General features: G+C 42.8%; 1 protein-coding gene across 2 annotated transcripts in view; it reads right to left on the bottom strand.

Moving 5' to 3' along the window:
* The window catches only part of RAB11FIP4 (RAB11 family interacting protein 4), a 126,116-nt gene that overhangs the window by 75,596 nt on the left and 26,023 nt on the right, over positions 1-24,497 (bottom strand). For both annotated transcript variants that reach the window (XM_074607425.1, XM_074607426.1), the window contains exon 2: positions 6,998-7,085. In XM_074607425.1, coding sequence (XP_074463526.1) covers positions 6,998-7,085 — 88 coding nt within the window. The remainder of the gene's footprint in view (positions 1-6,997; positions 7,086-24,497) is intronic.

Raw genomic sequence — 24,497 nt, 5'->3', positions numbered from 1 at the left:
ACTGCAATTGTAGTGAGGCAAGAGACAGAGGCAAAGAGCTAACCCAGGAATAGTTTCAAGTCCTTGCATATTTACTGCTGCAGCTTCACAAAAGGACGCCCTCTTTGGAGTAACACTGCAAAAGGGCTGTGGATTATATGAATCACTGTGCAGGGTGACACATATTAGAAACAATCTCGTACCTGGAGAAATAACTTAACTATCAGATCACAACATGAGAGTGGCAAGAAGCTGTTGAATTTTCTTCTCTGGCTAAAGACACCTGATGAGCAGCACAGAGGCAGCTTCTCTGTGCCACTCAGAAGACTGTTTGACACACAGGCGTGCATCAGTTCTTGTTTAACAAAGCACTGAGTCAATCTCTAGTCTGGTCTGTCAAAATTTGCTGACTTAAAAACTATTTATCCTAATACTAAAAAAGCACAAGCAAACAAAGTTCATTTGGCCAGAACTGAGTTAGGGCGTAGCATATGAGCTTGGAATTATTTGTACTTTGCAGGGCAAAGTGAAGTCAAATGGCAAGTGACCTGTCCCTGGTCAGAAGAAATCGGCTGCAGAACAAGAATTCTAAGTAGCACCGAAACCACTAGGTCATTTATCCTTTCTCTGTAAAAACAGACAGCTAAGATTTTTCCTTTCTAGAAAACACCTGGATAAGAATAAACTAATAAACTCTCAAAACACAGTGCTGGCTGTCCAGAGGCAGGACCGCATCATCTTTAGTCCCAAGCAATGACAATAAAAGTGTTTTACAAGTCACTGAAGGGGAAGACATGAACCTTGAACTTTTTCAGTTCGCTCAGGATGCCAGACATTACTTCTCTTACGAGATAATTTTACAAATTTACCTTCAGTTTCATTTTAAAAAATTTGGTTTTAACACCCTAACAAACCCTCAATTTGCAAACAGACATTCTGGACACAAATAAACACAATTGTAGCAAACCCATTTCCTGCAAATGCTCCAAGAAGGAGATTTAACCCATACTGCATCAGGCAATTTTCACAGGCAATTAAGCAATTTTAATACTATAGGAAATCAAATCTGGTTACCTAATTGAGTGTAGTTGGTTCCTGGCATTTTTGCTAAGAGCAATAGCTTTTTACTTTATCTACCCTTGGATCTTTAATGGTGTATTAGACTAATTTATGGTTTCAGGCTGTATTTAGTAAAATCTAGTTGAGTCTTAGAAAACTCTGAAGTACCTTTAAGAGTAACAGACTTCAGTTCATTAAACAGCTATAGCGTATTTTACACCAGGAGAGCTCAGCTCTTCACATTTACGTGACAGTCCTTCTCCTTGGAGCTACCACAAGTACTGCTCTTGTCAGTAAGTTTTCTTAAAAGAATGGATAAATTCATCAGATCATCTCCAGTTATGGCATACTGTGAAGTCTGAGATCTATAGCTACCAGCCTAAATGGATTCATCAAGACTTTGAGGTTTTCTGCAGTGCTTACTGAAATTCCTGTGCTAGTGCAGTTGTCCCGGTCTTAGGTATCGGTGTATATAACAAATACCGGTGTCTGGCAAATAAAGATAAACCCCTTTTACATGACTGCAACATATCCATCTCCTATTCCATGCTGGATCTTCAGGGCAAAGCTGGTACAGTACTATTCTCAGCTATGGGACTGCAAATTACATTTTAAAGTTAATGAAAAGAGATGGTCACAACTCAGCACTGGTTTTGTGAGAAATATATTTGTTTGGAGGCTCTGAATCAAACTATAAAAGCAAACTAAAAAAATCTCCAGTGAAACAGAAGGCCATAAATATTCTGCTTTGGAAAGCTTTGTTTTGGAAAAAACCCACTGAATTTTATACTATATTATTTTCATATTCTTTCACAGTCCAGGTAACCTGTCACAGTCTGAACTACCAGAAAAATCAACTTCCCTTTTTGAACATTTCTTTAAAGCTTTGGGCACATCTGCGTTCGTGGAATTTTCATCAAAATTGCTAGGAACTCATGCAGAAACATATCAACTTTTTAACTTTTATCTGCTCACATAAACACTGCTTCTAGAAGCTTTCCAACCAACTGCAGTAATTAGATGCCTAAAGATCCAGGGAAGCACAGAGATGGGTTTTTGAAGGCATATAATGGCCTGTGTTACTATTTTGAAGATTCAAAGGTTGCTATTGCTGCAGGCGGGGAAGCATATAAATTCACAACTCTGCTTCTTCCACACTGTTAATGAATATGAAGGAGCTCCTACAACTCTCCATTTCCAAATGTCGTAACAGAGCATAACTTAAACATCCTTAAAACTTCTACAATACAAGGAAAAGACTCTCTTGCTCCAGGAGAAAAACAGGCTGTACGATTTCATATGAAAAAAACAGTGATTCTGCTAAAGCACAAAGATTCATTATTGCAGAAATGCTCTGTGCTAACGTGGCTCAGTCTCTCTCATTATGAAAGCCACTACCCTCCAATTAGTACACAGTGGTCAGTGTTGTTTTCATGGTTAAAATAAGCTATAAAGTCAGAATACATTTGCCTTTATCTTTTAATTATGCATTAATTTGTATTCATGCCGTACCCTCTCATCTTTGTGAGCTACACCACCAAGGTCAGCAGGGGGAGCTCACCCTTTATCTCTCAGGGTTTGGGTTTTTTGAAGTGAAATATCAAAGCAGAGAGACTATTGGAAAGACAACAGAAATCTTAAAATAGAAGGAACAGGTCAGACTTAATTAGAGCCTGCTAAACACACCAAGAGCCTGGTCCTGCAAACACATGTGACTGTGGAACCTACCAGCACGCATAGCGCATTAGAAGTAACAGTTCCACTCAAGCCTTTAAGTATTATTACAAGTGGCAGAAAATATTTATTGGATCAGTACAATAAATTCAGTACAGAAAACATAGTCATTGGCTCCACTGAGCAAACAGTAATGGATCCCATGCTGACCCTGCTGAAATCAATGGGAATTCAGCCTTTGAGTGATGTCCTGGCTGCTCTCGAAGTCTCCAGGCAGTGCCACTTCTTAGACTATACTGGCTTTGACACAGCTGCTAAGTAAGAGGCTACAGGTGTTATTTCATGGCAATTGCTCTCTAGACTGATGCAGTTATTAGAAATAAAGCCACACAGTGAGCAGATATAGAGGGCAGCTTCAGCAGAAGTAAAACCTTCATATTCTGGCATTCCAACGAAATTGCTTCACAGCTTTTAAATTTGATGGCAAGGCTGTCCCTGGCAGAGCCTTATTGCGTGGGGAAAGCAGCCTAGACAGCAGGGGCTCAGCACAGATGCTGAGGCAAAGTCCTTTAATCCACAGAAGACCAGCAAAAAGAAGCAAAGCTTTCCATAAATAGGAAGCACCCTGCCTGTCCAGTATTCCACCCCGGAGACACAGTGGGAGTGAGTTCCTCCAACATACTTCTCCCCTCTAGCATAGATACCTCTACTTGAAAAAGTCCTCTCCATCACTTCCAAAGGTCCCTGATGTTAGTGAGGCTCCTCAGCATGCCCTTCCCCAGTTCCTGCTACTCTGCAACTGAAGAAGACTAATCGTCTTTTACACCTGACAGTCCCAGCAGCTGCTGTGGAGGTACACGACTCATAAATTATTGTCTTGGTTTGAGGTAAAACAGAACCAATTTTCTGATTTGTAATTTTACTTTTTAGCCGGGCCTCTTCTATTGTGAACACTGTTCACTTTCAGAGTGATAAGACCTGATTATACCAAGGAACAGTACGCACAAAGGCTCTTGTTTAGACTTATTGCTATAACGACCAAGGTCAGCTCACTTCGCCATTTTGCCCAGTTAGAGGGTCGGAAGCAGAGAAGCGTAGAGGGGTCCCACCCACAGGGAGGAGCAGATGGGACAGGTGACCCAAAACTGACCAACAGGGTATTCCATCCCATATGCATCACACTCAGTATAAAAAGCTGAGGGATCAAAGGGGCAAGGGGGCTCTGGCTCTTTTTTAATTCAGTGGACGACGTCTGAGGAGTGCCCTGTCTGTCCGTCTGCCTTTGATCTTTATCCGAGCACTCCTGACTCTAGTTCTGGAATTCAGCTCCTGTCCGTCACTGACTCCAGTCTGGGACTTTCTCTGTGTCTGCTGGTGACGCGATCGTCATCCTGGGAGCTGGATACGGTTTTGTATATATTGTATACTTTTTTTGTTCTCTTTAATTTTTATTATTCTATTATTATTTACTATTTTCTTATTTATTATTATTTTCATTAAAGTAGTTTAGTTCTTTTTCTAAACTCATAAATCTCTTTATCTCTTCCTCTCCTCTCTGAGGAGAGAGGGGGGGAAGGGCCATCTGTCGTTCTGATCGGCTAATCTGGCCAAAACCACGACAGTTATGAAGTTTATCAAGCTCAGAAGCACTAAGGAGGAGGCAAGACTTGATGTCCACTTGTTAAGGAACACAACACTTCATTTGTACCATGCAAGAGTGAACAATGCCCTGGTTTATGGAGGAGAGAGGCTAAGCTGCAGATTTTAGATCCAGGGTTTGGGGTTTCTCCTTGCAGTGAGAGCTGCTTACAACCAATTACAGAGCAGACACTGAACACTCCGATGTTTGGGATTTTTTCAGGTTCCAACATTTAGCTTTTCGCTAAGATCCATGCCTAGATCTTAAACGCTCATATCAATGTCATTAGAGGTCAATTCTTTACTACTGAGATTTGAATCTGTTGTTCTAGATGCTTTAAACAAATTCAAGGCACTGAACAAGGCAAGTACCATAAAACCACTATATCACCTCTGTGCAACAAAAAATGTCTTCAGCATACTATAAAAGGCAAGCATCTATGAGACAAATTAATTTGAAGTCTCATAAATAAGAAATACAGCAAGGCATTAGGATAGTAAAGCTTGAATTTAAACATTTGGCTTCCAGTGCTAAGAATAACACAGTTTCATACTCCATTACTGAAAAAAACCCACTGGATTTATAGTAGGATCTCATTTTGCTCTATTAATCTGATTGCCCCAAGCAATTGCAATAGGCTGAGATGTCAAAGAATCATATTTAAAATCTGTTGCTGCCAAGACAAATTGCTTTTGTTTGATAACAAGCCTGCCCCTACCCTCAGGATGTGGCTGCACTGAAAAGGGAGACGTAACAGTATGGTGGAGGCTTTCCATTCTGAAAGGTAGATACACTCTTTCTGAACTTTAATATGATCAATTTCATTTTTAAGAAAAGTATGGCTGGTAACTAAAGACCAATAAAACTTCCATGCTGTGAGGTGAGCAACAGAACCAGGTTTTCTGAAGAGATGCTGTGAAAGAACGCATAATAAGGTCTTACCAGAAATAGATGAAACTGCTCCTGCAATCACTTGGCACTGACACTGTGTAACTGTTGACAATGCTAATGATGTGCTAAAAGAGCTCTAGGTGATGCTGCAGAAATGGATGATTTCTCTGTATCTGTTCACATATGCATACTAATATCCATCGACTATATGATTTGGACCATACCTATAAGATGTTCCACTAGGGGCTTTAAGCTATACATAAAGTTGGAGTACAAGGTATTCCGGAGATTTTGATTCAGTCATGTCTTTTTAGGACTAGACCTTAGGATATGAATACGTGAATCAGTTCCCACAAGGTGAGCAAGGATGAAAACTCCCAAGGCATCATCGCTCTCTGGTAACTGTCAATATGCAGACCCTGTCCCTCACAGTAAAGGAAATGTAGCTGCCCACTCCTTCACTGAGGGTACTGCCCACTGTGAACAAGGGCACAGTTATTACAGACAAGATGATCTTCTGGGTCAGTCTATCCCTTCCTGATCATACTTTGTGCATTTGTGCACATCTTTAGAAGATGAATTATAGAGGACTGTCAGATTATTTACAGATCTTGTGTCTTATTTAACCCAAAAACCAGTTTGCTACAGCATTTCCTGGACAAGGAGAACCTTCAGTATAGACTTTAGTGTCTACACGCTGATGTATTAACTTTCCTTCTGGGTTTTCTGTTGTCTTCTCTTCAAACACATCAGTGTCACCTTGGAAGGTGTCTCCATGAACATGGACTGAGAGCAGCTTCTCACTGTAATTTTACATAATTATACACTGTCCTCGGCTGCTGTAAACTTTAATTAAAATTGCTGTGGTGTTACATTCTTGTATCATTATGGCTTCGTAATAATCTCCTTGTAGCAGAATCTCCAGAGGCTTCTTCTGGAATCACACTACGATCGCCGTGACATTCACCCTGTCCCTGAAGTAAAGCCTCTGGGCTGTGACAGCACTCTGGCACTTTACTAAGGACATACTATGTGTCTGGAAAAGAACAGGCTGGATTATTTTGCTATGGCAAGCTAGAAAAATAATCAGCAGCAAAACAACTGAAGTCTCTCTTCACTGTTTGCTTTGTTGCCCTTTGGCTAAGCTATAAAGCATAACACCACCTATGTCTTCTGTCAAGGACTCTGTTTCCTTGCAAAGGAGATGATTTACCTGGTCTCTGTCTCCAGGGCTTGCATGGCCAACCTGTAATTAACCCTTTTCATTCCAATATGTGTCCCCAAGTAGTTTGAAAACATGAATTAATTGTACCTTGCAGATACCTCAAGAAGAGTATAATAGTCTTAAATTTCCTAGTAGAGAAACTAAAGCCCAACGGCTCTTTAACTTCCTTAGGTAAATCAACAGCAGAACCAGATAAGAACCTAGAAGTATCAGACTTTGGCACTGCTTGCTAACCACAAAGGTACTCTTTCTTCTGCTACATTTGTCTTCAAACCACTTCACATTTGTTCTGAAAAATTAACAGTAAACCAATACACAAGCACCTGTGGATGTAGGAACTCTAGCATCGCTCACCATTGATACGTGAGATTCCCGTACAGGAAAAATATACTGGCTCTGTTCCCAGAGTTGCCCTACTGTCACTATAAATAACCACAGTCAAAAGGGAGGATGTCTTTGACCATTACATTTTCTGCAACCAGAGAAGCATTAGTGGAACTGAAGATTATTTTTAAGAAATATGCACATACCTTTGATAGCGAAAACTCCATGACAGAAGTCCTTAAAATTGATTCTTCCCAGATCATTTGGGTCCAAGTACTTTGCCAGTTTTTCCACCTAAAAGAAAAGATCATAAAATATGTGCTGAGCTTGGTGTATCATCTGTCGCTCAGTTGGTCTGTATCTTCTCCAGAAAAGACCTCAAGTGGAAGAATACCTGTAATATTCACTTGAATCAGCCAACAAATCATTCTGCAAGGATAAATCATGTCTTAGAGTTGGATTATCTGGTGCTGAGTAAGGCAGGTGCTCTGACCAAAACTTAGAATCATAGAATAGAATCATAGAATGTGTTGGGTTGGAAGGGACCTTTATAAGGGCATCTAGTCCGACCCCCCTGCAGTCAGCAGGGACATCTTCAAGTAGATCAGATTGCTCAGAGCCCCATCAAGCCTGGCCTTGAATGTCTCCAGGCAGGGGGCCTCCACCACCTCTCTGGGCAACCTGTTCCAGTGTTTCACTACCCTCATTGTAAGGAACTTCTTCCTAATGTCTAATCTAAACCCACCCTGCTCTAGTTTAAAGCCACCACCCCTCGTCCTATCGCTACATGCCCTTGCTAACGGTCCCTCCCCAGCTTTCTTATAGGCCCCCTTCAGGTACTGAAAGGCTGCTATAAGGTCTCCCTGGAGCCTTCTCTTCTCCAGGCTGAGAAGCTTCCACAGCTAGGACACATTAGGGGGTGAACCTGTGACCTAGCCTCTCATCTTAGCGCAGGGTGCTAACAGAATCTGCTTCCCTAGGAGCCCTTGCTGTGTTCGCAACTCATAGGAAAGTAAAACCTTAGTGATCTCCATACCTCTTGTCAAAAGTTACTGGGGAAAGGACAGACAAAGATGCACACAACCTATAGTAGCCTCATTCCCTGAAGAATCCAGATTATAGGAGAGAAAACTCATCGGGCACTTAGGATCAAACAAAACTTCCTTACCACAGCAGAGAATACAAATTTTGTATAGGAAAACAGAAGTATGTTAACAACACAAAAAGATTCATGTGATAAGAGAGAGAATGGTTCTGTTCAGTACACTATGCAAAGAAGAAGTGTACTTCTTGCTTATAATCTCAGCTTCACAGTTTAGCCTTTCTGATCACTACACCAAATTTAAACACAGCCACCAAATTGGCATTTGCCCCAAAGAAGTTCTGGCAGATTTTTCAGGAGGGTTTTTGGGAAGAGGGAGAAAAGCAGTCTAGACTGGAGAGACTGTTGTGTGAAAAATAAGGAGAGAGGCAGAACACTGCAGGGAGGTGGGCACAGCACTGGGAGACCACAGCTGGATGTTCTCCTCTCTGTGATAAATATGCTGCATGACATTCTATAAGTCCCCCCATGTCCCTGTGCCTTTTGTACCTAGCAGGTACCCTCACTGAGGCAGAGGCAGCCTCTTGCTGCTCGTAAGCAAGCTCACAGTCAGCTGCAGCACCACTCTGACCTTGATCTGGGCCCTCCAGACACCCTGGAGAATAAACAAGATGAGCGTAGGAGGGAAGGACAGCAGGCACGTAGGATGCTGCACAATCCTGGTGACTACAATGTGAGCTCAGATATGTCAGTCTGAGCAGCAACAAAAGCCCAGCTGGAAAGAAATGCAGCAAATGAATCCAGATGACCCAGTTTCTCAATTTTCTGGTCTTGTCTTTGTCTTTTTTTTTTTTTTTTTTTCCACATGCTAGCAAAACCCTTGCAGTTTCTTAAAGCCCTGCAGATAATGCACTAATATGTGTGCATGACACTTCTTCCTTTAGATTCTCTCAGTACATATAACTTCCCTCTGTGCCAATAAATGCCATGATCAGCCAAAGACCTCATTTAGAACAAGCAAATCTGGATGAGAAAATGACAAGATTTTTACTCATATGCAAAATTCTATGTTGAATGAGAAAGGAACAATTTGATCCTTACATTGAATCCCTTCCTCTCTCCGTTTCTGAGGCAAAAATAAATAAATAAATAAATCAGTTCATGTAGGCAGAACAAATAGGAGCTGTACAATGAGTTCAGAACCCATGACAAGTTAGAAATCTTCTTAAAACTTTCTTATTGCAGAAGTCTTCAACAACTCAAGTCCTGCCAGCCAGGCAAGCAGAGCCCAGCTGTCAGCTATAGTGCGACTCATGATCAAATTCCTACATCTAGTATCGCAAGCGATTACTGTAGCCCCACTAATTTATAGCAGAAGACATGTTCCCGTTTCCAAAACATAGCAAGAAACTGTAGCATGCATTTAATGTATACAAGACTAGCTGCAAATCCTTACTGAAACCAATTAAGTAGAGACGCACTTGATATGGGAAAGCTGGGTCAGTGTGATCCCTGCTCACCTTCACGAACAACACAGATGTTCTAGAAAGATGAAGCGGTGTCAGAAATTCCTTTCTTCAAACTGTTCTTGGGTGCATTCAAAGCAATATAATCAAACAGGCTACTGAGGCTGGGAGCAGCAAGATTTTAGAGCTGAAAATCTTCCTGACCACTGTAGTAGCTTAAATATGTGGCAGATGTGTCAGCTGGTGTAACTCAGCCTGGCTCCAGAGGCTTTGATGAAGACCTTGGTGTGGCCACTAGCCGAGCATCTGTCCCCCCTCATGGATACAGCAACAAAATCTAATCACATACCAGTCTTCTAGGTTACAAGATCAGCCCATAACTCTCTTTGACAAATGGCAAGCTCCCATCATTGTAACGTAAGTAAATACTTTTTCAGATGCTTGCAGGGTTGCTTTAGAGAATCCTATTTCCTGTAGCTCTCTTGCTAAGGGGCAACAAATTATGTTTTAGGTTTTATTGTGCAGATTCCTGCAGCCAGCTGGGAAGCCTCTACACTATTTAATACTATGCTATAACACAGTAGTGTCACCGGGTGTTCCCAGTCAATCTGGCACATAAGGTTTACTTCTCAAAGTTGATCCAATGATTTTAGTCTACCCGTTGCTCAGTCATATAAAATCACATTTTTTAATCAAATTAAATAAGATCTTATATCCCTGGATGTGTGTATTACGGAGGAACACAGAATACGTTCATATTTAGGTCTAAGCAATGACTTAACAGTAAATGAAATTATCACCTGAGTGAAGTGCTTCAGTGTCCAGTTTCCCCTAAATCTAATTTTGCAGGGTTTCAATTAGATTTTATAATGCAGATAACTGACATCAGTGCAGAAGGCAATGAAGAACTTGGAGAACAGCCTGATGAAATTTATGCCGCTAGTGCTCACATCTTAAGCCAGCGCTGATCAACACAGCTCCCAGCACAGGTCAGGGACTACAAGGATTTTGATCAACTGGGACTACATTTAGGTGGATACTCGCATAGCGTTTGTGCATTAATACACACACACCTATTGTACATAAATCCCTGCATATTTGCACAGAGTTTCAAGCCTGTAGTGCACAATCATGCATTTTTACCACTAGTTTTCTGGGATAAGGCAAGAAGCTCTTCCTAGTTAATGCCAGACTGAAGGCAGTACTTAAAATTAAGCTCAATTTGAAGCTGTGGCCAAATAAACTATGCCATCACAGCTACCCCTAAATCTTCTCTGCTGTCTGTACTGCATCAACCATCCTTCTGCTTCGCTTTGTAGAAAAATAATGTCCTATTCTCCTCCTTCTCAGAAAGGGTTGGCTCCCAGCAATTAATCAGAAGTTGTAACGCTTATTTATTGCCTCAGGAAACGTTAAGGGCTTGTCAGCCTAACCGCTGGGCTGTGTGACATCGAAGTATTTTTTGGAGTTAACAGCCCCCTGGGCTTACAGCTAGGGTAGTCTGCTAGCAAACAAGGAAGCAGCAGCCTGTCACCCTCGATAACGGAATGGGCAGTGCAGCCCGTTTTTGCATACGTGGAATACACAGGCTTTGCCAGCCCTGGGCACAGTCAGAATCCTGAGCCCCCTGCACCTCTAGGCAGTGCTGGGCTCTGCCTCCTCTGCTGGTCCCATTGCAAGGGACACAGGACTGCAAAACCAACTGCTGCCATAATTCAGTGCTGAAATGACCAAGTGACTGTTGTGATACCTACAGACAGCACACGGAACATCCATATGCTCCAGAGCTTAACATTGTAAACCATCGCGATGAGCTAGAGACAGTGTTTTGGGCTAGGGACAGACACCCTTCTCTGCATTGCTGCACAAAGCAGTTCCCCACCATGTGGGGAAACAAGGTCTGGGTTGCAAACTAGGTCTTCATTGTTGGGAGAGGACAAGGACAGAAAAAATTAGCTGCAGGCTCAATAATCTAGCTGTTTCTTTTGGCAGCTGCAAAGGTCTCTCTAATGAACCCTTCAGTAGACATCCAATAGTCTCAGAGAGAAGACATAAATCATTTTTGCTTTGGGAAACAATTGGAGAAAACCAAACCCTCTGTCTCTGTTGTTTAACTTGCCTGGATGAATGGGTGATTATCCTTTCAATGCAAACATATTTCTCCATTGTAATAACAGGTCACTTCAGCCAAAGCATTTCCCTCCTCTCTGTTGGGTTTCACAGCTATACCGTCTGCGCTGCAGAGATGTTTGCCCCCCCGATGCTTTCTGACACATAAGAGTAGGCTAGGAACACTTTAAAGAGTCTCTACAATGAAAATAAAGGAACAAGGATCAGTGTGAAGAAACAATTTTGAAATCAAAACTGACCAAGGCAGAGATGAATATTAATAAGCAGGAATTAGCAGTACAAAGCAGCGGACAATAAAGTGAGGCAGAATATTCTCCCACCAGAAAGCCTCTGGTTCAAAATATAAGTTCTGGATGCAACACAGAAGTGAAGGGCTGAGACTTTGTGGCACACACTTTGTAGGTAAACAGGCTGGCTTAGGTCAGGACCCAGGAAGGGCTGGATTCTCAGCTCCAAGGCTATGAGTAAACTATTTACAACCCAGCTCTATACAGAGACTGAAACACAGCGATCAGAGTCTCAGAAGAGAGACCCTGCCATACTAAAGCCTACGCAGAAAAGAAGATAGAGCAGTCACCAAATCAAAAGGCACTTAGAGACCTGGGCTGCTGCACAACCGTCTGCTGGATGCCAGAACTGGCAACACGCCTTAGTCCAGACGCAGAAGAGTAGAGGTGAAATCCTGGTGTCAGTGAAGCCAAGGCAGAAACCCACAGTCAGCCCAGGGGCTGCTCAAAAATTTACCTGCAAGGGTTTTAAATCCAGTACTCACTGGCTATTTTTGTGCCCACAGATAGTGTCAGCGTGCTGTCCTTTGCTCATTTCCTTCAACAGGGGTTTCAGATGATTCCCCTGCCACACAACCCTGAAGTCTAAAGTTTTCAGAAGACCTGGTGTTTGTACTGAATTAAGTGTCCTAAAAATTACAAGGGAATGAGGGCATTTTTCTTTGAACTCCATCTAGACATTTTGTTTTAACTCTTACAAGAGAAGTGAAGCAGGCAGAGGCAGTGAGCTTGATGAAGTATTATAACTTTTTTGATTTTGCTAGCGTTTGGGTCTGAGGAAGAGATTTGAGTTTTGGCAAAGTCACCCAATTCAGCAACTAGGAAATGCGTTTCCTCAGTTTCTTCAGCCCAAAGTTTCTCACTATTTTAGCTAGAGGCACCCCTAAAAGCAGGGACAGCTTTGAATTTACTGCAGAAGAGAACTTTCCATCTCCCAGCTCTGCTCCAGTGAAGGTATGAAAGGTCCCCACCTATCTCCTACATCCACACGAGAGCATCAGATATGGGGACAGACCCAGCCTTCTCTGCAGAAAGGGCATCCAGAGTGCCTTGTAAAGAGTCCTCTGTAGCCATACTGCTGGGACAAAATTGACATCTAAATTGAAGCACCCGCCATCCTGCCAAGGATGCAAAACCTGTGACTAACTCAGACACAACTCAAAACAGAGCAAGGAGCCAGTCACAGGCACATACCAAGGTGTGCGGGGGAATGGAGTCACTGCAATCTGCTGTTCTAACTAGAGGCATGGGGAACGTTTGTTAGCCTTGGCTCAGGTTAATTCCCTTCCCAGCATCGCTGAGCGTGCCTGCTGTCCCAGGACTCACAGTACCTTGGAGTATGACCACACGCATTCAGGCATCTGAATGACTGTTAAGAGAAGAAGGGAAAGGATTTTTGTAGCAGATGGAGTGGAGGAAGAGGAGAGGGCAGGTCACTGACAAACTTCAGAAGAGATTTATTGAACCTGATCTTCTCTTGCAAGTGAGTTCAATACAGAGACACCTCCCAGCCAAGGAACTCTCTCAGGACTCCTGGCCAGCCCTCGTACTGATGCTGCCAAAACAGCTAGCGTTTTTTTCCAGAAAAGATTTTCTGACTGGAACTGAATCCTGCTTCCATTTCCAGGCAAGAAGAAACTCAGACCTCAACTGACCTCACTTAATTTTCTTCAAAAACTTACCAGCACAGAAGAGATTTTGTTAACACAGAGAAAAGTTGTTAGATTTAGATGTAATTGAGTTCTGAAGGACCCCACACTGGCTCCATCCACTGAAATCTTACAGCAGGATCCAAGTCACAGCCAGAAGATGCCATTCAAAATAAACAACTCGTCTCAGCAGTTTGCCTTCATACTGCAGGAGCCTGTGAGCACGTCTCACACTGAAGTGCAAGCAGGGAACACCTGGGAGCTGTGAGAATGGCAAGACAAGCACTTGCAGGAAAGGTCAGGCTGTGCTGCAGCAGCAACATTTGGTCAGGATCTTCTGAAACAGGAACATATGCGAGAAACCTCAAAAAACAGCAAAAGGAGATTAAATATGTAAATGCTGCAGGGTGGAATTAGAGAGGTTCCCACGTGATCTATACAGGGAGTATCAGAACTGCGTTCACCCTGATTTTAACGGACTGCTCTTTTTCACGTATGGGGAAGGGGCGTAAGTTTACACCTTCACAGTCTGAAATGCAGAGGCAGGACTTGTGCCAGCTGAGCCAGGGAATGTGGCCACCACGTGTGCTGAGACCCACCCCGGCTCTTTAGCCAGCCCCCAGATTCAGGTCTTTTTAGCATCCCTGTGCAGATGACAGGCTGATAAATAACAACAATGCAGACAGTCTCACGCTGCTCTGGATAGCTTCATAAGTGAAGCCCATGCAGACAGAGTAAGTTTTAAGTGCTGCCAGGCAAGGTCACAAAACAGAAAAGAATACAAAAGAGAAGGAAAAGGAGTAACGCATCTACAGAGAGGAGGACTGTCTTTTGATGAACTGGGATTTATAGATGCGGGGGAAAGCAACGAGGCTTCTCTGTGATATTCTGGCAATTCTGGAAGGGGATCAAAATAAGGGAAATTATTCTATGTTGCATTGGAGAAACCAATATTAACACAGTTATGGTACCCACTTTCATAAGAGATGCTGAAAACCCAGACTGGTTGCAGAGAACTGACTTAACATTCAAGTACTGTGGAAATGCCTTATGCAACAAAACTTAAGAGCTTTCTCAGTTTAATTTGGCAAAACAGAGACCAACTGGCAATTTGTTACTAGGTATAAAGACTTCTGCAAGCAGGAAACTGCAGGTTTTAAAGGGCTCTCTAGCAGAAGAAAGATATAAAGAACCATTAGCAGCAAATTAAAACTGAACAAACTCGGAATAAAAACAAGACACCATTTTTTATCAGCATGGTTGTTTACCCATGAGAACTATAAAACAGAACTGGTCTGGAACTATGAAAAAGAATCGGACTCCCTCATCTGAGGCCTTTTGAGAAGACAATGAGATATACCTGGAAGATTTACCTTGCCTAGAGTAAGTGGGTTAAATGCTGTGCTGCCACCATTTCAGGACATCACACTAGATGACCTGATGCTCTCCCTGAACCTGACCTTAAAGCACACGAAGCACTATGTTCCTAGTCACACCTGTAAGGTGTAGAAGGTCAGCATTTTGAAATCACGAGTCAAACAAACAGCCTGCCCTCTCCATTCCGTTCTGGCAGACTGTGTATCATAAGTAACTCATACCACTGCAAACAGCATCATGAATTTCCATCAGCTGCTGTCTGATCCCAAAACATGCAGGAACATACATCGTTGCTGGAAACAATTACTTTGATTTTGCTTTGAATTTGGATTTCAAGCATCAGTCATTGTCCCTTGGTACTTTATTAGTGGGCATCAAGCCTGAAAGTTGGCTTGTCTGTAAGTTTTCTATAAACGGAAATGATTGTTTCAGTTTCTGCTTTAATCGGGGACACCTGATCTACCAGCTGGAAGGCAGATTTTGGGACTGTATCCTAAATGACATGTGCAAATTTGTCAAATAGTCTTGGCCTTCACATGGAGCAAATTCCTAAGTCTGTCGAATCCATAACCTACTAACAGCTCCAATGCAAAAAAATCTGATCAAATTCAAGGGAGTCCACTCACTGGCTTTCCTGGGTCAACACATGGAATTGAATCTTCTTTCAAATATGATCTGGGTCCATGAGGCTTTGGTCCAATGGAAGAAAAATATCCACCAGATATTACCCAGATGGAGAAAACATTCATGATGTGGCATTTTGTGCTGAGTGTGCCAAATGTATCAGTGAATTTTAAAGCCACAGAATGAAAGAGGCGGTTTCAGAGGCATTGCAGGTGGTTGAGCACATTCAAAGGAAAAAGGGAAGCTTCTAAGGTCATGTGTTATTAACGCCCTGCGTAAGCATTACCTCTACTCAGGTGGGCGACAGATGGGGAATGCAGTTGAACTACCGAAACAGGAATGGCAGAGCACTGCAGATCTACAGCACGCACGCGGGTCAGCAGCTATCCTTCCAAAATGCAAGGAAAGCAAGCGCTCTACATCTGCTGAGCTGCACCTGCCCGCTCCTGGTGGAGAAGCTGTGGAGCAATATTCAGAAGTGACAAACAGGAGAGAAGGGCAGTTAACAATGCAGACAGCAATGAAATTGCACCAAGATGGTCCATGCTGCAGGCTGTTCATTTTTTTTTACCCTGTCTCACTTGCCCACTATAGTCTGCCTTCTAATTTCTCAACACTATGGACGGGTGTCTTAATGCATCTGCTTGACTCTACATGGAACACCAGACATGCTAATGATTTGGCCCAATACAACACACAGGTATTTCTAAACTCTACTGTGTTGCAATTAAACTTGCCCCACTGGGCAGACCCTTATCATCATCTTGTTTTCTTATTCTGTCAAATAGCATTTTATTATCTTCTGACAGTAAAAGACTGAGCCATACAGTACTGCACAGAGAGAACACACTAGGGATGGATTTGTTTAAAACATTCTAATATGCAAATAAACTATTAAGAGAACATAATACTTGACGAACCTCAGTGAATGTGTGTATGTAACAGAAATCCAGGCAGCGAAGGAAAACTGATGCTATGACTTCTGTTCTCTATTGAGAAATCACTTGCAGTCTTTAATACCCATGATGACACAAACCTAATTTGGGACAACAACAAATATAATTCTTGCCATACCACATACCCGGATTTAGTAGTTAACATCCTTACAGTTGGGATTTCTAACCGTAGCTGAGACACAAAAGTTATTACACCTAAGGAATCCCTTCTCTTATACCATATAGTTCACTGGCTAACACCTCTACTTACAAACAAAACATTTTATGATCACAGAGATTCACCAATAAACCTTGGAACAGGGTGCATGTGAATAGCTCTGAATCTGACCACACCCTAGAGAGGATCATTACCTGGAATTAAGAAGTTTTCAGAACTTCCTTGGAGTACACATCCCAAATAGACTGTTCACAGATACAGAAACTACTTTCTCCCATCCTGTCTGGAATCCAGAGATGACCAAAATCCTGGTGAGTTTTTCCTCTGCAATCTACACCTTTGGATGCATTGATTGCTTATACAGACAATACCACTAGAAAAGTATTTCTTATTTATTTTGTTCCTCCTAATGTAATGTAGCAGCTGACAATGAGCAAGCACCACAATCATATAGACCAACATCTCTCTACAGACTCCCCCACCACCCACCATCCCCTATGTAACAACTTCTCATTTAAAGTTACTTAAAAAGAGCTGATTTGAACAGGATTCCATTTTCCTCCTTCCCTCTGATGCTGTGTTGCAAAACAAGACATTTGGCTGGGCCCACCAATCTTACAACAGTCTATGGGGAATCCCACACAGTCTGGAATACCATGGGAACAGAGAGCAAGGCTAAAAATAGGCCAGAGCCATCTGTTCACTCTACAGTGATTTTTTTTTTTTTGTGTTGCTCTGGAAACAACGGGTTAACATGTTGAACTGTTTTCCTAAAACCACTGACTCACTCACTAAAATAAGCAGGGCTGCATTAACACCTTCTCCTCTACTTCTACCAGAACTGAAACCAAGGCTTCCTGGAAAACAAGGCTGTTAGCAAAACCTGTCACAAGCTGAAATGAAGCACAGCCCATTATCGTCTCGTTCATTAGCATAAGTCAAATATAGCATAAAATAGTTAGATCTCAAGGGATGCATTAGGCAATTGGTCATGTGGGTGCAGCATGCTTTGCCTTTAAAGAGCAAGGAGGAAAATGTTTGGTTAACATTAGGCTGTTCTACAAGTGATGCAGCATGGATTCATTTTCAGAGAAAATATTCTTCCTCTTTGCAGCTTGTGGTGTGTGTGATCATCCTCGTCAGTACATAAAGGGAACTTACACAGAATAATGGTTTTCATGGCTTCCAGTTGTGAGACATCAGCCAAATGGGATCTACTCCAGGAATAATTATCATTTTTAGAAGTAAAACTGGGGAGAGAGGTGGGGCACACAGTGCCAGCTCATCAGCCAACACTTTCTCAGTACCTTCCTTGCTGACACATGCAGTCACATTTTAATTGAGGTATTATCATATGCAAAGAACAAACAAAATACCAAAGATCAGCAGGAAGAAGCTGGAGAGGTTGGGGAGAACAGAGCAAGTCTGAACTATGAGTGGTAGGTAGGTCACAGCACGCAGCTCAGACATCCCCTACACCGCTGAAAACACAGTGCCCAAAGCCAAACAGAAGCTGCAGAGAAAATACACCAAACCAGAGCCTAAAGCTAGTGCCACTGCTACAAGTGTGCTCCAGGCTTGTGCCAAAATCCAGGCAGCAACTCTAGACAGCACAGTTTATGCAAAATCAGAAAAAGATGCTTTTCTGTGAGCCATATGATGGCACTCCATTTGTTCATCTCTTGAGTCACAGGTCAAAAACATAGCTAAAAGTGCAATGGCAGACTCCTGAGATATGGTATCACACAGTTCTATCAGCAACTTCCTTACAGGTTTTGCCTTTAAAGAGCAAGGAGGAAAATCCTTACAGGATTTCTAGCCTCAAAGACACAAAGCAAGTATTACACTTACAGTCACTTCTCCTGACTGTGTACTTTCATTGTTAATTTCTCTCCTCGATGCATAAAACTAACCAAATAACATGCAACCAGAACACAGCACTGTGTTTCACACACAACATCTGCTTTCAAAAACAATTTAGATGTTGGTCTGAGAGACAGCCAGAGACTTGCCCAGGGCAGCACAATTTGGGCATTCTCAGCTCTCTCAGCCTGGTCTCCTGAAATCGGTTTTGAACCCAGTTGTTAAAAAGGAATGTGGCTGGCTTTTGGCACGCTAGAAATGTACAGTGGAAATGCAGGTCTTGAGATCTGATCTCAGATGCAAACGCCTGAGAAGCAGTCCTGAAATTAAATTGAATGAAAGAAATTTCACGGCAAATTAATGCTTTGACACAAATCCTGGGAGAAAGGAATATTGGATGATTCCAGCACAGGGAGACACACGTTAGTTAAGATGACAAACATCAGGCAGAAAGGTATGATTACAGGAACAATCTTCCATTTAGTTGAAGAGAAAGATGCTTAACCTTTCTGAAAAGTGTGGCTGGGAGATAAAGTCCTTCCCCAAAGAAACAGAGGAGGAAGTGTGTGTAAGTACTACTCGCTGTGGTGGGATAATTACCGAGTCTGAAATGAGGCTGACAGGTTCGAACAGCAGCTGACTCCGCTGACGTCAAGACAAGGGAAGCACACATAAGCAGGCCGTGACAGCAGTGGCAGAGCACAAGTCAGGACTGCAAATGCTGAGAGAGGACGGCAATGAACCCCACCAAAAGCAAAGCTACCAGGGGCTGAGGGAAGGAGGGAGTCCTTGCTGCATCAGCTCGCACAGGCAGAGATTCCTGACCACAGCACTCATACAGCCAGCAAAGTAAATCTTTTCTAATTCCCCCGTGCCTTGTTGCAACTGCCAGCTCCAGGCAATATAATAGCCCAGAAGCCACCTCATACCTCCCAAGGTTCCCATGTCATGAGCAATTCCCCCATACAGAAATACAACATTCAAACTGCAAAGGAGGAAATTTTCACTGTATAAAACCACACGTAGAAACCTACATTGCTCTTTGATCTACACTGGGAAAGGCATTACAAGGAATGTTAGTTAGCCAGCATTTTTGTGTAGAAAGGGATATATGAAATACAAAGCCTGTGTGCATAGAAAATGCATGCTCTTTCCAGCCTTAGAAGCTGTACAAAGGTGCTTCATGTTACAGTTTTTCCTGTACTCTGCACCCTTATTAGCCATTACAATCTGGTCAATATTAGTACTTCTTAATGGTTAGAAGGCTGAATGGAAGCAAGATCCAAAGCCTAACACAAAGAGAAAGGAAATAAAGGTGCACAGCTACAATAGAATTGTACTTTTGTGTTTTAGAAGTGTGCTCAATTCAACTGTTATCAATTAGAATTGGTATTGTAAGAATCTCAGTGAGGGACTGGACCCAGTAATCTCAGTTCACTGTACATACTATTGAAAAGATAGTATCTGACACAAAGGTAATTTTCTCTGCTGGCCTGTGATTTTACCTTCTCTTCTTATCCAGAAACAGATGGACTGTAAAGAGTGCTGGGCCCAGCGACTAAGCAGGAATGGCAGATTTTGAAACAGATTTGGGTAATGGAAAAGCTTTACTCTCCTGATCAGAAAGATGAGCTGGACTGTGGCAGCACTGCGTATGGAATCAGGGTATTTGTGTGCACATGTGTCCCTGTCAATGAGCTGTGCGCCTCGGTCTGTGTGCACCAGGTGTGCTGTCCCTGGCATCACCCCACAGAGGACACCAGCTGGCTACAGCACCTTGCTTTTTAGCTGAACAGAGACACCACCCCATCTAACTTTCCTCTTGTACACAAGGGACCGAGCCCCACAACAGAACCAATAACAAACAGAAACAATATAGCACTTCATGAACCAGAGATTCAGCTGGTACTCACTAGCCCTGTGCTCACACTACCCTTTGGTCTACGCCAGGAAAGGTAAGAGTTGACTTCCATCAGCAGAAAAATCACGTCTCACTGGCTCAGGTAAGCAGGTTCCCAGTCCAGCTGTCAATCAAGATAATAGTAATTAGAGAGGCATTTCTGTCCCCCTGTATGTGAGACTGTGACTGTTCATGCCTATATGCACAGCACAGAAGTCCACAGGTCAGTTCCTGCTGTGTGAAATTGTTTCCTCCTCCTTTTTCAGAAGTTACTGTTTTGGTCTTGCTCATTTCTACTGCTGCCTTTTTCAACCAGCTTTTAGTAGGAATGTAGTTTGCACTTTCTGTCGATGTTTATATTTATCATCTCTCAGTGGTATATGTTGATTTATTTTTATATCTGTTGATGCTTTGTGTATCAGTATGTGAATTCATTTCTCCCCACATTAAAATCAAACCAAAACCCAGTCATTTTGATTTTTCCAGCTAATATACCTTCCCTGTAGGTATTATGACAACACATCACCACAGAGTCACAGACAGTGAAAACGAATCGCTTGGGAAGCAAAACCAACTAATCCTTTCCCTGTAAAAACCCAATAGGCACTGTTTACAGTGAATTGGGAGAGCTTCTCCTGAGATGGACCGCCAGAAATAAGGCAAGAATTGGTCACTGAAGCTCAAATTATTATCTCTGGTGTAGAACATCCCCTACCCACTGCCAATCAGACTGTGCACTTCTGCTTGGAGCTTCTATACAAGAGAAGAGTGGCCTGGTTTATCCTTTTCACCATACCTCACCCCGATTCCACGTATAACACATACAGTAAAACATTATTCCTAAACTAGCTGACTCACTTTAAAAATCAGAGTAGGCACTTACACCCCTTCTTGGCCTTTCAGTTCACAGGCTCTTCTTTGCTTCAGACTAACCATTTAAACACTCTTGACAATTTATTGATCCCCTGTGAAATCCCTAAGTAGGCAAAAACTGATTACTGTGTATTTGCCAGACTTTTCGCAGTACAATTTCTCTCAAATACTCAAAGCTTCTGCTGCTGCCTTCTCTCAACCTGCCAAAACTGTTCTTGTATCTATTTTCCTCCAACATACAGACGCCTTGTAAGAGTTACAATCAAGAGGGGTGAGAATGCAGAAATTCCAATAGATTTTTACTGCAAAGCCCTCACCCAACTGCATTTCACTGCAGTGTTAGATCAGAGAAGCCAGTCCACCGCTAATAGCCAGACATGTACCAGCTACAAGAAACCACAGGTTATGCCTCCTGCATTTCCAGGGGCACAGTTTCTGATGTGCATTATCTGCAAGTGCTCGGAAGACACTTGTTACAGTAACAAGGATGTAATTACCCTTCAGTGATAAGGCTCAGCGAAGCCCTGTAGTAAAGGTAGATGTATGAAACATGAGGTGGGATGCTGAGAGCCTGAAAGAAAAAAAGGAGCCTTCTGAGAACACCTTTCACTGGACTAGATCAATAAAGGAATCGTCACTGGGCAGTGCGTAGTAGGTTTCCTCACCATGAAGTAGACAGTTTCATGGTTTGTAACCATCTCGAGATAAACAGCTGGACATTTTTACACCTGCGTAGCAACTGCAGCGTCTATGCATATGCCTGGCGTATGAGGGCTTCCCACAGAAAGGGCTGATGGACTGATTTTGGACTGGGTGTCTGTTTTCTACGTATTTTCTTAAAATCTCTTTATGAAGACTCTGACTCCAGGAGATGGGGAACCTCAGAGCTGCAGCTTGGTCAATATATAAGGGAAAACGCCAAAGGAAAAATAAGCTGGTGTCTCAGTAACAGCAGGGAGGCACTTCTACCCCCACTGCAGTACCCCACCTTGCAAACCCACCTGCTGAATAGCCAGCAGCTGCCATATCTCTTAATCGTACTGGTCTGGACAGGATCCATGTATTTTTTGTAAAAGTAGAAATAATAACCTCACAGGCCATATTACAGAGATGGGCATCCTGCCAACACTGACTCTTGGAGGGACCAGAGACAAACACAATGTCCTGGACAAACTGCACCATGTCTCGCACCAGCTGGACAATCCTCTACAGTTCCCTGCGTAACTCCGGTGGACAGGAGCTGCACGGCCTGCCAAACATGGGAAATGTGGAAGTGGTCCTGGAGATGCTTCGTGGTGTCCTGGGAGCCGTTTGGATGACAGGTGATCTAGAACAGGGGAATTGTGCCATTCAAGTACATATATCTAAGTTGAGTCACAATGAAATGTTGCACCAGATGACAGGTCAACCTTGCTGTTCTTTCTAGATGTGAATTCACATTTCTCACAAATAAAGATTGATGCATTGTTATTAAATGACCAAGTTCTGCCCAGGTGAGGAAGCAGTGAGGAGGGTATAGAGGTAGTGAGGCAGCCATAGAGCCATCACATAATTAAAAGCTCACATAACACCAGGCAGCATTAACAAGTGGAGGGAAGCAGATATGAGGGGGAAACAGCTCCCTTAGCACCATGCTGAACCTGACCTTGAACAAAGCCAGAAGCAATGGACTTGGCGCAGGAACCACTTGTACTATATTATACAATGAAAGTCATGCTGGAAGAACTTAACAGCCATAAAAATCTATAAATCACCAAAACCACAGGGAGGTATTTAACTCTGAAAAGTGCTTTTGCAATAAATTTTTAAACCTTGGCAAACAACACTTAGCCTCTTATTTGAGAGATGCTGGAAGGCATCATTATGATGTGGGGCTTAAATCAAATTTGTCTCATACCAGGACTTTAACCTTCTCCAGATGGATATCACTTTCCAGTGGCCACCATCATTCAGATATGGTCCAGCAGTCAGGAGTCGCTATACTACAGAACATACTCCACCTTCATTGGTCCAGAACAAATCTTTTTACAGGTTTGTCAAAGCCTCATTAGGCAGGACCAGTACAAAAGTGAAGCATTGAGAATTACAAATAGGCACCTGTTTTGAACCTTCATACTTGCTGGTCTCAGCAGCTGTGTGTTTTTGTCCAGTGCACTCTTGGTTTTGGACTGTCTGTCATCCTAGAGTCCAGAAATACTGGCACAAACTGTTGTTCCAAACTTGCATACAAAGGGTATCTTTCCACACATCTCATGAAGCAAGAGTTCATCACCTCCATTGCTTTTCAGACCTAGAAGGGATGAGGAGCCACAGAACCGGACACATTACTTCTTGCCTAGAGTTTACAAAATGATTTTGCTCTTTCCTGTAATAGGAATCCCTCTTTACAGGGACCATCAGGAAAGCACTGCAAATGCCTCTCAAAACACAGCCACCAAACCAGAGCCTGCCCAACATATGTCTCTGTGCAGGTATCTTTGGTGTCCTGCTGAACCCTCCCTGCATACAGGGAGGCTCCATGTCTCTTTCAGACAGCATCAACTCAGCTCTTTCATGTACTTTGCATCCAGCAACGAGATCAGGGGAAGCAGCAAGGCTCTGCAAAAAGAAATATTTTGTCAGTGAAAAAAAAAAAAAAAAGGGCACCATCTATCTGGCAGCAGTCAGAGAGCCACGAGATGGCAAAGGAGACAATTCCCCTGCTCCAGCGTGTTTTGCATCTTAATGATAAACTCTTGTGGCTAAATTGCTTCTGGCTCCCATCATGTGTCTCACTGCTCCCTGTTTATTTACACTGCTGCACCGGTGAGAATTATGGAAAGGTGCAATAACTGAGTTACTGCCACACTTGCAGATAATGATGGCAAGGCCTTTTAAAGGCTGCTGCCCTAGCACATGCTTTGTCTGAGATAAAAATACAAAATACAAATAATCATAATTAAACAAAAGAAGAATCTTAGAGCACAGTACACACTGAATGATGCACCAATCAATGCAACCAGCCAGACATGAATCTTCATGCCAAAGAAACAGAAGGTAACATTCATACAAAGCGAAGAAATATTAGAAGGTAATGTTTGTGTCCTTGTTACTATCCATTTTACGGAATGTGGATGAAAAAAGGACTCAGGAAGATGAATGGCAAGTGCTGAGCTCAAGGGAAGCTGCAGACTTCTACTCTGAAAGCCTTCCACCAAAAGACCTCAGCCTAAAGCTGCACAAAACCAAAGGCTCATTGTAGGCCTCCCTGCTGGGGAGGATGCCACGGGTTGGGAACTAAGCAAGTGCTGCCCACCTCACCAGTGCCTTCAGTGTCAGCACCAGAAGACGCCAGTCCAACCTCCTATGGGTTAAGAGATCCCCACCAAGCTTTGAATGCCCT

This window comes from Larus michahellis, chromosome 14 (genome assembly GCF_964199755.1).
Source record: "Larus michahellis chromosome 14, bLarMic1.1, whole genome shotgun sequence".
Lineage (NCBI taxonomy): Eukaryota > Metazoa > Chordata > Aves > Charadriiformes > Laridae > Larus > Larus michahellis.
Note: the sequence above shows the minus strand (reverse complement) of the source record. Positions and strands in the feature narration are given on the sequence as shown.